The sequence below is a fragment of the Trachymyrmex cornetzi genome, unplaced genomic scaffold (assembly GCF_001594075.2).
Source record: "Trachymyrmex cornetzi isolate Tcor2-1 unplaced genomic scaffold, Tcor1.1 scaffold97, whole genome shotgun sequence".
NCBI lineage: Eukaryota > Metazoa > Arthropoda > Insecta > Hymenoptera > Formicidae > Trachymyrmex > Trachymyrmex cornetzi.
This window is the reverse complement of record NW_017300322.1, coordinates 900,548-914,838: the sequence shown is the minus strand read 5'-3', so window position 1 is coordinate 914,838 and position 14,291 is coordinate 900,548. Positions and strand designations below refer to the sequence as shown.

Genomic DNA, 14,291 nt, shown 5'->3' with positions numbered 1-14,291 from the left:
ATTGTTATAATAGAATGTAATAGAATTTTAAATAAATATGACGGAGAACTAAGTAAAAAATTATTATTCGTTATATAGTTAAGAGTGTAAGAGGATATGTAATCTTCCAAAGTGAACGATGGCAATCTGGAGACCATATTTTTTCCATTTTTTTTCCTTTAATACTACAGATTATTACACTATTTATATGTGAATGGCATTAAAATCAAAGCGAGACATCGAACACAACTCGATACTACACTGCAGAATATTAATGCAATTCCACTGCGATTGGATATTTATACATTGTAACGACTGTGTATTTTTCTACAGTAATAATTGAGAGAAGGACGCAGACATTCCTCGCGCGGACATTAATTCTGACGGCTGATGCACAACGCTCGAGAACTAATCGTTAATGACGGAAAAACCGATTGTAATCTTTGAAGTCTGTAAGCTTATGTAGAATATTGTCTGGATGATTTGCATAATGGGTGAATCTCCCGGGAGTTACTTGGCGATCAGCAACAATATGCCTTTCTCTTCGCAATACACGCGGACTCTTAGGATGCGCGCGCTTGTCCGCGTGGCTCTTATAGAGATAATCCGCTCTACGGTAATTTACTAGTTATGGCAACTAGAATCATTCTAAGGATGAAATTATCCCCGTAGCTACATGAACGCAAAACGGAATTATAGCTACGATCCTCGTTGCAACGACCGATCCTCTGATTTAGCAATTGGGACGGCTTCTCTGTTTTTCCTCACCCCCGCCTATCTATTTCTCTTCTATTCATTTCTCTATCCTACAATATTACAGCATACGGATATAATTTCATGTTTGTAACTAAGATTCGTCTAAATCTATGCACGTGTAAAACGTGTGTATTCACACAGTCTTCTTACATTTGCGATCGATTGGAGAAAGTCTGTAATGCTTAGTTCAGAAATATTGCTCGGATCCATTGTTAATCAATTTTTTTGATTTATTTTAATAATATTCGCCTTTATCGATCGTACTATAGAGACTCACGAGAAATTCGCACACGTCGTTTCTCATGCGCGCGTTGAAATCACCGGAGTGCCCCTTAAAATAAGACATTGTCGCTTCTTATATTGGAATTTCAATATATTGCAATAAATCTTATCTGTCTGCAATTAATATACATTCAGTAATTAATTTAGATGATATGATAATTAATTTTTTGTTTCATTACATATCCGAATACATTAAAAATTTCGTCTGTTTAACCAAATTATTATTTTATATAAAAACATACTTCTTTTTGTCTATCTTGAACGAATATCAATCATTAAATATTATCAAAAAATCATTTTTCTTTCTTCTTCGTATTTTATTCCTATTTTCGCAGATAATTAAATTTATTAATTTTATTAGAGTTTGTATCAAAATTCATTGTATGATAATATAATCGAATTATACAATACATGAGGCAAACGGAAGTCACTTCTGTCAACGCACACGCGTTTTCATCTTCCCTGTAAAGGCAAACAGATGTGAGGGAAGATACGAAGGAATTAAGGACCGATAAGGAAACGTGAGAGAACGGGAGAACGTGATATAGAGGCGAGAGGAAGCCGCGGACGCGGAAGCGGCGGAACGAGGAGAGCGAGCGAGGCGAGGCGAGCGAGCGAGCGCGAACGAGCGTGCACGTGGTGGCACGTGGAGAGGCGTGGTTCGTGGGAGGGCCCTGTTACACCAGACCGCTGTAATCCACTTGGCACACGCTGTTCCGCTAAGCCCTACTCTTTTCTCTCGGCCGTTCGCCACCCTACTCTGCACTCTGCCTCTCTATCTCCGCGCGTTCACCCCTGCCTACGGCGCTACCGCGCGTGTAGTCGTCGCCGTCACCGTGTTCTTCAGTCTACACATGTATTGTGCATCTTTAAGGTACTTCGATCCGTTATGCCTTCCGTTCCGGCGCAAGAATCGAGAGGAGAAAATATTTGGAATCTTAAATTTTAATATCAAGAAATAGGCTCGTGTAATTGCTACGCGAAAAAATTAAAAAGTCAAGGCTTTTATTGTAAACGAGCAATAATAGATGATTTATAAAAATTCAATTTCAATTACGTAACACCGGTAAAATTCTCAAATGTTTCGACTTACAAAGTCTTCGTCGGTGATAAAAAAGAAAATATATTTGAATACTCCTAACATTGTCAACGGATATACTTAAAATATATAATAAAAATTATCGCTCTGCACAGATGTCAACGAACTTAAATTTGAAGCAAAAGATCCATGGGGTTCTTATTGTTTATATTTTTAGAATAATTTGCGAGACTAAATGAGCTTATAAAAGCTACAGCATATTTAATTTACTTTTAGCAACATTGAAGAATTAATACGACTAATAATAATTAATCTCATTTTTTTATGCTTTTATGAAATTATTAATGTAATAATTTAACGCTCTGCAATAACACTATTAATATATAATATTTTCTAGCTTTTTAAAGTAATTATAATTATTTACATTACACTCGTATTTAGTGCATCTTTTACAATGTACTTGTTTATTTCCATCGTATTCCTCGTAGATAAGATTGCGAGCAATTGCACACATTCGGCCATTATGCTATCTTAAATAACGGATTTTATGGTATCTCTTAACGCGGGTTGTTAAGTGCCATTTTCGCATGTAAAAATAATCGCGGATAAGGTATACAACGGTGTTCAATTAAAATGTAACTGTAACATACTACGTTACGGGTTGACGTTCTCTTGGTATCGGCTAATTTATTGCGTGGCGATAACAACATTGTATTTTATAGCAGCAAAAACATATAAGTGTTTTTATTTCTTCGAAGCACGCGACTATCATAAGCTTGGCAGTCAGTCTGGCTAATTGCATCAGGTCGAGTTTTACGATGCAATTAGTAATCCAGAATTCCTGACATCCGGATGTCAGACATGATCGATCGAATTACTTTATTTTCCATTAAAAAATTTTATTAGACTTTATTTTCCATTAAGAAGGTTTATTAGACACAACCAGAATTTATGACATCATATTCTCATTTTTCTTACAGATAATAGACTCTCTTTCAACGGATTAATTAACTCACTAAATATAAATACATATAGGTACTTATACAATATATTTTTCTACATTAAGTTAAAAATTTAATGATATGAAAATAATTACTGTAATAATTTATCTAGAAAAATGTGTTTTATATAATTTATTTGTATTAATGTATTATTATAGTATCGCTCAATTAACCGTTGGGTTAATTGAGCAATAAGAAAATTTTATACATTATACGTTTGCATTAGGTAACTATATGAAAAAACTATATTACATCATATTTACCACATGTTTATATTTTCTACACTATGTTAGCAAATTAAAATTAAATTTAAAGCTAGCGATTCTTCATATATCCCATTACGTGCATAATTCCTATAATTTCCATGATTTATTTTCAATAATCTACATCTCTTCGTCGATAATCGCATATTTTCACCTCACGCGAGTTCCGATAATTAACGGGAATTACCAAGTTTAACACAGCTGATATTGCTTCATAGGACGCGGAAGGCTCTATCAAATTCGCTGGTTGTTTTACGACGGCACCGTGGAGATAACAATAAACCTGGTCCCTCCTTTCGCGCGCGTTCAATTTGCCGTAACAGCCGGTCTATTGTATCTAATCGTCACTTCTTCCACGCGTACAACATACCCCTTGCAGAATTGATCGGCGTCATGGTGAAATCGCTCATAATCGATGCTTCGCGATCGCGGTGGGTGGTCTCTGGCGTGGCGCGATTGTGAAATTAAATCGAACGCGACTTCGATATCCATGACTATCGACGAGTGGCATCTCGATGCGCCGGGACGCCTTGCATCCGGCTGTCGTATCGGATTACTCGCATAAACCCTTCCTGGTTGATTCGATAAATCATCGACACGTTCTTGTTGACTCTATTCTTGTTTCTTCCAATCAAATAAATGACTTAAGATACGAGAATCGTCATAAAACGCTCTGATTAAATAACATTGTGAATCTTCTTAAATTGATCAGATATGTCACTTATTATATATATATATTCTGATAAAAATTTTTATTTTATTATCTTACTAAATATATTTTCAACATTAAAACTGAACTCCAGGAATTATGTCATTTTATAAAAAATTAAAGAATTTAGTTCTCTTGTACGTTTTCATATTCTTCAAAAGTGTAAATTTAAATATAATTATGGAATTTCTATAAGAGAAATATATAGAATTGCTAATTTCTTCATTACTAACGATTTTTTAATTACTATTAATTAGAGAAAAAACTGCAAAAGCGTGGTCGTTGATACGAGACTGTCTATCGCTTGGTCGTCAGGGGATAATATCGCATAATAATAATCGGGAAGGGAGGTGGGGTGCGTGGTTGTTTGTATAGCACGGGGTTGTAGTATTTTAAATGCCAATGATTTCATGTCTCCCCTGGGTGTTTGAGACCACCCTATATAGGGACGTCCCGGAGACGTCCAAGTGCTCAGTCGACGACGAGGATTCACCGATTAATAAGATCCACCGCGAATCTCTTGATTGTGCTGAATGTAGTGAAAGTGATTTCGGAAATTTCTTGTTAACGATTGCCATTAGACTTGCTTTGATTAGTAAAATAATTATTACTAAAATTTAAAAAAATTAACGAAATTAATAAAAAAATTCATCGACGCAATAATATAATTTTCTAAGTCGCAGTAATCTCTGCAGATATGATCGCCATGGATGCTGGACATTCTCAGTATGACAGATATTGTACGTAGAGAGAAATATTGTATTCAAATATTTCATTTTTTTTCGAAGATTTGTATATCGAAATTTGAAGTGGATTTGTGTTTTGATACTGTTTAACAAATTATATATTTGTAGTACCTATATAATCATTGCCTACTTTTGTTAGGTATGCTATATATAATATAAATATAAGCATTTAAGAAGAGATTCTAAAATATAAAATTGAATACTTTTTTCGCGAATTGTGTCCCACCTTGCAAAAGATAATTTTTTTCTTTTATAAAATTATTATGAAAGAAAAAAATATATATTTAAAAAATGTATATATGTTTTATAGTATTCGAAATTGATTTCAAAGTATGTGGAGATTTAAACGTCAGAGAGTGACCGAGTTGTACTTAACGCGCTGCTCTTGTACCGCGCACCGGAAGTGCAACACGCCACACAGAATGCTAAACATCAATATTAACCGTGCGTTCTTGCGATAGAAAAAGTGTTTCACTATGTTCTCCCGGCATATCGTTTAAAATTGACATATCAGAAAGTTTTTCCTTAGAAAGGAGGTTACGGTCCATTTTTGCCTCTTTGCGCATAATGAATAACGTTAGTTTTTACTCCATATTTGCTAACATTTAACGATAGACAGTCTGCGCATTATTTATCAATCAGTATTCGAAGTCTCTTATTGGAGAAACGTGTATTATATATTTCACATCTTGCATCTCACTGTATATTTAGACGAAGAAATGTTGAATAAATAATAAACATTAATAATCGTTATTAGTAAAGTTGGATTTTTAATAAAATCTTATTTTACAATACGCTAATACTAAATAAAATGACACCCTTCAACAATATCGTTCCTAATTTCTTCTTAGTTCCCTCTCAAAATACCTCCTACTTTTATGTCTATTCTTATTTTTCTTGCTCCAATAATTACTCTTGAAATTCTTTGGAATGAAATTTCATTTTTCAGAGTGAGATTCACTCTGGAAGTTTTAAAAAATAGTTTAAATAATATTACCTAATATAAAAATATAATAACCGAGTGTACCGATTTGGGTGTTGCAGGGCAACTGCATTCGCCGAACGGCGACAGCGACAACAGCAACGGTAGCCAGCGTGCGGTGGCTGTTATTCGTAGCGAGGTAGAACAGCAGCAGCAGCAACAACAGCAGCAGCAGCAGCAACAACAACTACATCGCCCACGACAGCAGCAACGTCAAGCGACCGCTACCGTTCCGGTTCTCGCTTGCACTAATCAATCGTCCATCACCACGACTACGACCGCCCTCACAGTGGCATCAAGCATGCTACTTTTGCAGACACAGGTGAGTTCCATTTCTCTGCTTCGTGTGACGTATTCTATCTTTAGCTCTCAAATTAAGTTCGAATTGAATTCAATCGGAAATTCATTAAATTTCGATTGAAGAAGGTAAGGAAAATTAAGATAAAAAGATTATTTTAGCGATAAATAAAATTAGGGATAAAGTGAAACTTGATTATAGATTCAATCGACATTCTGAAATATCGTTTGTGCTGCGAATCTTGTTGGTTGTAGCTCCGTCGACTGAACGGATCGGTTAAGTCTTCGCTTGCATGTCCATATGATGCAACATAAGTTGTAATTTTACGTAATAATATTCGTCCGTGTAAACGCTCATATCTCATCTCGTCTCTCATAAATAATTCCAAGAAGGTCTTATGAGAAATATGGATATGTAATATTCTTCAAAGAAAGTAAATCCAGGAATATAACATGCTCCGTGCAAGATCAAGCAATCTCCAGTCAGTTAAAAGATTAATTTTTATTATCATAACATGTACTTTTCTAGTTGAAATTTGTAAAATTATATAACATTAAATAATCAAAAATATATAGATATAATGTTATTTAATGAAATTCATTATTTTCTAAGGAACAAGAAATTGTCTAAAAATTGCCTGGAAATTGCCTTAAAAAATCAAGCTTTAACATTTTATAGCTTCGAAACTTTTGAGTCTCTTTCCTTTCTTTGCAACATTCTACACCTAACGGTAGACTATTTTCCTGTTCTTATATCATTTCTTATCATTCGGCCCTCCTTATCCACCAAACACGCAAAGTAGCGTTACCTATCAACCACGGTATATTATCATTGAAATATTGCCACCCATTTTTTCCCCACCGATAAGCTCGCCTTTACGCGACCAGTTCGAAATTATAGAGTCGCAATCTGGCGGTTAATCCAATTCTTATCGACTTCTCAGACTTTCGGATTACATGGTCCCGCTCGGTCCGGTAACAAAACTCTCCCGCGTTCCTGCGACCGTCATCTGCACGTATTACGCATAATCTGCATTCCACGTGAATGCCGTCGTACCTGTTTCTCCTTTCTTTTTACTTTTCTCCGATACTTCCACTCGGTTTCGATTCCTTTTTCGCAGTGGACGAAATGATGTTGCAGTCAACCGCTGAAACGAGAATGTGCCGCAGAATTAGCGGAGCAATATTGAAGAGGTTGTCTCGACAGTTTAGCAAGAGAAAATAGAGGCTAGAGGAGGAGGGGTGCTTTTAGGATGCCGTTTAGCAGGCCATTTATTCACGGTCTGGAAGGACGAGGCTTCGATCGCCGGTCCTCGGGGGAGCGATGAGCGAAATGTCAGCTCGAAGCGGAACCGGCACTTGCAAATTGAATATCCACCCTCTTCCATCCCTGTCTTCCTCCTTATGATGCTATTCTTCACTCCCTGCTGTAGGATGTCCTGCTGCGCTACAATATTTTCATAATTTTCATTCTCGGATATTTTAGAATAGATATTTTTTTTTAATTTTGGTTACAATCTGTTAATGAAGACATGGATTTCTTTCCACTATATTTTGGATGTTTTCCATTTGGACACAGGTCAACACAAACGTCGTTCTACCTTTGTTACCTTCTGAATGGCAAGAAAAATAGAATGATGTGTGTCGACTTGTGTCACTAAATGGAAAGCACGCTACGTCATCAAAATAGTTGTTATCATTTCGAGCATTGATAAAATAACGTGGCATTGACACATTTGCGAATATCATAAAATCTTTATTCGAATGTCTTTTTCATCTTCCAAAATTAAATTGCAAATTTTGAAACATTTTCACGGAATTGTTTGATTATAGTTATTGAAAAAAAAAATTGTTACAATTTTAAACATGGATAAAATAACGTGTCATTTGCACATTTGCAAATATCGTAAAAATGAATATATTTGAATATCGCGAAATTGCAAATTTGGAATAAATATTTTCTATGGAACTGTTTGATTATACTTATTTATATTTTTGTTATAATTATAATTGAGAACATTAGTTTTACGAAATATGGCGAATCTATTTCGAAAGTGGAAAGAAAAGCACTATTGTATGACTGCATAAATTATTTCAAATAATAAATCTCCATTATTAATTTTAAAGTTGCTTGCAGTTTGAATATGTCATGGCTAATTGAGTAATTTATTAAAGTATCTCAGTATACATAATTTCTTTTCGAGTCGATTTACAAAGTGTATCAATACGGATGGTCGTTTATTATTATCCTATTGCCGCGCGAATATTTAATCGCCAGTTGATATAGTGTTTTACCGCTCATCGACTATCGACTATCAATGATTGAAGCGGATAGGGGAAAGAGAGAGGAGCAGAGAAAGAAAGAGAGAGAAGCTCTAAGCCTCTATTGAGTGCTACCTTATAGACAACACGCGATACGAGCTTCGCTTGTCCAATCCTCTCTCGAACATCCTCACTGCGCACCTCGATTGTACGTCGATGTCTCGACGCTACGGCTCGCAATTGTGGTCGAACAATGTTTCCGCCTTGCAGTTGGGTGCTTCGATTTGCCGCTCGCACGGCTCTCCAGAGACCGTGACGGCTCCGCCAAAGGAAAACATCGTTTAAAACGGCGTTTAAAGTTAATAGTCGATTCTTGTTTATTCGGTATGTAATTAGAAAACAAAAGATTCGCAAGGTTCATGTCGGTATGGTGTTCAAATTGGCTCACATCATTCATGCAACGCAGGTATTTTTTTATTTGTGTCTTTTTCTATTTTATTCATTTTTCTGATTTTCTATTTATTTATGATAGAGTTTATATTATTATATATTATTTTTTATATTATTTATATTATTATATATTGTTTATGTTATTACACATTATTAAAATTTGCGATATAAATTTTCATTAGATATAATTAATATTATTTTATTGAATTATTTAAACTTTTATTACGACATGAAAATGATTGTTTAAATATAATTACTTTTGTTGGTCAATACTACCAATTATTATGGAATATAAATAATTATTTCTGATTTTCTTAATATTTTGATAAAATTAGCTTATTATATATGCATTAATTATTATATACATATACATGACATGTGTATTTATATTATTATATCTATTTTATTAATATTGTATAATACTATTTATAAATATGGTCACAATTTTTCATTACAGAGTCCCTTTGGCAATTTCGGGGAGTTCCTGAATAGCTCATATCCAGACGCTGCGGATGCCGGAAGCTTACCCGAGGAGTTGGATCCCTTTCCGGAATTGCAACTCGGGAATCCGCAAGGCGTGCCTCCGGTCGACAACTCTGTTCCGTCTCAACAAAGTGTACACCATCAGCAGCCATCGCAACCACCACCACCACCGCCACCCCTCCCCGAAGATATCCAAGCTGATTCTCTTAGGTATGTAAACTATCCCTAAACTTCTGATGTCCTATCATTGATGATCGTATAAATTTCTTATAAAGATTTTTCAAATGACATAAGCAAAGAAATTACATTATTATCAATGATATTAATTATTAAATGACATGATTGAAGTTTTTAGACAACGAAACTTGATACAGGGTTTGTACAGAATGTTAAGTATCCTTGTTTACAGTCCTACGCCGTTACCGAGCTTCCAGGAGACCTACACGCAACGATATACCAGGCAGGAACTCCAAAGTCTCGGTCTTAAGATGGACGAATGCTACGACACTCCGGTATATTGCACCACTACTCATTATCCGACTGAGTTCTCGGCCGCGGTGCCCTATCACGAGCAGCAGCCACAACAGCAGCATCCTCACCATCATCCGCAGCATCATCAGCAGGCCCCGCATCATCATCAAAGTTACTTCCCGACGGAATCAGCGCCCACCCCGGCAACGACGGTTGTACCTTCCAATCATCGGCAGGACCCATCCTACGGGGTGACTGTCGCCATGCCTATAGTTTACGGGGCACCATCAGTTATCGCCGTTGCCACTCCCGTAGTTCCTACCGATCTCTGTCCCACTGTTGTCACCAGCGTCGATTCCAGCGTCATTGGTACTACTCGGCCGCGAAGGGCGTCATTGCCCACACAGAGATCAGAATCAGCAAGGTAAGATCTTTTATGAAATAAATATACTAATAAATAACTTCGAATCTCATTGTGCTTCTCACATAAATTAATAACTTATTCTAACATGAGAGAAAAAAAAATTTGTAATATCTATGTTCATTATTTCGTTCACTCACAATTTCATTTGCTACATTAAATTTATTTGTGAAGTATACAAAATAGAAACAAAACTTTCTAGTTAAAAATTTTTAATTTATATAACTTTGGAATAATAAAACAAATTGAGCAATTTGTTTAAATCCGTGTATGTGACAGATATCTTTTCAATTTTATTGTAAATGTTGGAACATGAAAGACGCGAGTTCGGTTTCTGCGTTTATGATTAGCGATGCGTATTTCGAGGACACGAGGCTTGATAGTTTTGGAAGAACCCCCGTTCTGACTAGTGACGGGTTATAGATCAATGCTGTGTCGTGTTAACAGTAGTGGGAGCACGGATTCCCCGAAGCCGCGCGGCGGCGGCGGTACCGCGAGTTCCACTGTCAGTTCACCATCGCCCGGAAGCGGTACCAGTGGCGAACGCGCACCTCCTAGCCCGAGCCAGCTCTGCGCTGTATGCGGTGACACCGCGGCCTGTCAGCACTACGGTGTACGCACATGCGAGGGCTGCAAGGGTTTCTTCAAGAGGACCGTGCAAAAGGGCTCCAAATATGTGTGCTTGGCCGAGAAGGCTTGCCCAGTAGACAAACGCCGGCGAAACCGTTGCCAGTTCTGCCGATTCCAGAAGTGCCTGATGGTTGGCATGGTCAAGGAGGTAAAAAACTTGTTCGCTGTATTGCAAAATATATTCCACAATTTTTTTCTTAAATTTATTAGTTTATATAATATTAACTCTCGACTACAGCAATGGGTCATTTAGACTCAAAGCGAAAATGAACGATTTGTATGATTGGTACTGTGAGGTTCTAGATTGTAAAAATACTTGGAACCTTCCTGTATCAATTATCGTAAGGTAGAGATTCACTCTTGTAGTCAGTACTTCAAACAGATTAAAATTCAAACAATTGAAATTTTAGATGTAGTTTTCATAATAGTAATAATGAGAATTAAGCAGTTGTAGATATTTACATCTCAGTGATGAAAGTATAAACTTTTGGTGGTCAACTAATAAAATATGTCAAAATTGTCTTTAAGATTTAAAATTAAATGAAAACTTATATATTAAATCAAATAATTGAAATTATACAATTATTAAATTCGTAAAAAACGGAGAAAAATATTATAACGCGAACGAAATAATTATAAATGTGAAATAAAATAAATGTAACTTAATTTACTACTTAATTGTTGGACAGGTCGTTAGAACAGATTCTCTGAAGGGCCGTCGAGGCAGGTTGCCCTCAAAGCCCAAGTCACCGCAAGAATCCCCACCGAGCCCGCCGGTCTCTTTGATTACCGCTCTGGTTCGCGCCCATCTTGACACAACGCCGGACAAGGCAAGTTTGGATTACTCCCAGTACCGACAACCTAGACCGGGTGATCCACCAATAACCGAGGCCGAGAAGATTCAACAGTTCTACAATTTATTGACAACCTCGATCGATGTTATCCGAAATTTCGCCGACAAAATCCCCGGATTCACGGATCTAGTGCGGGAAGATCAGGTGAGTGATCATTTATAACGTATAGAAACGACCAATAAGATAATATATTAGCTCCCATAACAACTTATAAATACGAGGAATAGTGTCTCTCCAAGAATACATATTTTTTTACACAAAAGTCTTGAAGTTTGAATTTGTAAGAATTTATTGTTGTTTTTTTTTCGTCTTTTTTAATTTTTTTTCATCTCGAAAAATTAAGAGATATACGCTTTTATTATATCACTGGTCAGATTTCGATTCTCGGGCGATATCCATTGGGAACTAACGGTTATAGAGATCGATAGCTTATACATTTTCTAAAAGGTCAGTCTTGACGAGCTTTTGACGCGGTCGGTTGCTTGGCTGACTAACAGACTGCTCGGTAGAACGATAGACGGTAATTTGTTAATATATCTATGCTATAATCAGAAGAGATTTTGTTGTTTAAGATTTGTCATCACATCTAAGTAAAATTATGTTATTTTTTTGTAAATAAAAGATGTTTAATATCGCGAATAATAAAATATCTTTAGAACACCTTTTGGTTATCTCGATAGTTTACGTGTTATGGACAATGCATTTGTGTATTAATAATTTCACAATGTAATCTGCTTTCAGGAATTGCTCTTCCAATCGGCCAGTCTAGAACTGTTTGTGCTCAGGCTGGCGTACCGCACGCACCCGGACGACACGAAGCTGGTCTTCTGCAACGGCGTTGTCCTCGCGTTGGAGCAATGTCAACGTAGCTTCGGCGATTGGCTGCACAGCATTCTTGACTTTTGCAAAGCCCTCCATTTCCTGGAGGTCGATATCAGCGCCTTCGCCTGTCTGTGCGCTCTCACCCTGGTTACTGGTTAGTACTAGATTATAATTCCCTCGATTTCATGGTCGAATGAATTGCCACAGTCGCGCTTCTGCTATCATAAGTATTAATTATTTTACGATCGAGCTCTATAGTTGTTACACTGCGGTTCTGCTGGTTATTTCTTCAACGGCACCTTCAGTCTTCCTTTATCCGGTTCGCTCTACCCGTATTCTGGTTATATCGGCCGGCCTAAATAATTAATCCGTCGGATCAGTTAATTATTGATGCACCGACGAAAGGAACGACGATGTTCCTCGTTCCGCACGCGATCCGTTAGCAACCAGACATGCAGGTGTGCGGTTTACAAGCGCGTCCAATCAGAGTTTCCGTGTTTAGATAGCTACGTGTCGAAGGTCGAGTGACTGATATTATTGGAGTTTAATTGATTTATCAATGTTTCTTAATCTTGAATGTTAGTAGTGTAGTAATTAAATCAACTGTAATACATCATTCATATTGGAACTTTTTAAGATACAGGATTTTTATTATCTAAATTCTCGCGATTTAATGTTCGAAAACAATGTGAAATTTAATCTATAGCTGATGATTTAATATTAAAATTTCCGGTGTTATTTACGGAATGTTATTGTTTAATAGAATTTGATGGCAATTCATAGAGAGAGATTTCATTCATCTTATATTATTTTGAGAAAACAGCGGTCTCATTCAAGCTGACTCGCGTGCTTTCAGAGAGGTACGGATTGAAAGAACCGCAGCGCATGGAACAGCTGCAGATGAAAATTGTCTCGTCCTTGCGCGACCACGTGACCTATAATGCCGAGGCGCAGAGGAAGTCGCAGTACCTGTCGTACCTACTGGGGAAGATACCGGAGCTGAGGAGTCTCTCGGTCCAAGGCCTCCAGCGGATCTTCTACCTCAAGCTGGAGGACCTGGTGCCGGCGCCACCCCTGATCGAGACGATGTTTGTCGGTAGCCTGCCCTTCTAAACCGAGCAGCCTCGCCAGCACATAGAGCAATTATTTTCTCAGACCCATGCGGTTGCGTTATCTTCGTTCTGATTGCATCCTTCTTAGTTCGTATTACACGTAGCTTTATTCTCTTCTTGCGTGTAACCTCGCGCGATCCCGCGGGTACGTTCGATTCTCGACGACGTTCTCGATGACGTCCTCTCGCGCTCTGCAAAGGATAATCCTGGAAGAGCTCGTCGAGCGGAAAGAGCGAGGAGAGCCATTACTGGTCGTACGAGCGAGCGCGGACGCTAAATTTAAGGGAAAGTTTATTGTACGTATGTATGAATGAATGAATAATGCATATGTGTGAGTGTGTAAACGGATATGTATGCATCACGTGTGAACGTAAGTGTACAGAGTGTCTTGTAGGTCTCTGCATGCACGACGTGTCGGGTGGCGGGTGTCACACATCGCCGTTATACTATTAGTAGTACAATATAAGTGCACTACTATAGTCGCTGTTGTTATGCTGTTGCTGCTGCTGCTGCTGGAGAGCGGATCGGCGCGAGATGACAGAAACACGGGCGGATTAAGAAAACGGGCACGAGGCGGGCCGCGGCGATTTCGCTATTCTCCCTTCTAGCTGTAGTAGATTTCGTGCGAACTTGGATGGACAGGGAGAGATACCTCTTTCTCTCTTTCTCGCAAGGAAGGCTCTTCGCGCGAATTTTTCTCACTTTTCTACCTAGTTTGTACGAGGCTCTCCG

The 14,291-nt window shown here is 37.5% G+C and overlaps 1 protein-coding gene across 1 annotated transcript in view; it reads left to right on the top strand.

Moving 5' to 3' along the window:
* Hr38 (Hormone receptor-like in 38) overlaps positions 1-13,615 on the top strand; it is a 65,319-nt gene extending 51,704 nt beyond the window's left edge. Inside the window, exons 2-8 of the mRNA XM_018521150.1 lie at positions 5,820-6,079; positions 9,224-9,459; positions 9,659-10,144; positions 10,589-10,919; positions 11,461-11,769; positions 12,367-12,601; positions 13,304-13,615. Of these exons, the coding sequence (XP_018376652.1) occupies positions 5,820-6,079; positions 9,224-9,459; positions 9,659-10,144; positions 10,589-10,919; positions 11,461-11,769; positions 12,367-12,601; positions 13,304-13,560 (2,114 nt within the window). The 3' untranslated portion in view covers positions 13,561-13,615. The remainder of the gene's footprint in view (positions 1-5,819; positions 6,080-9,223; positions 9,460-9,658; positions 10,145-10,588; positions 10,920-11,460; positions 11,770-12,366; positions 12,602-13,303) is intronic.
* The last annotated feature ends 676 nt before the right edge of the window (positions 13,616-14,291 follow it).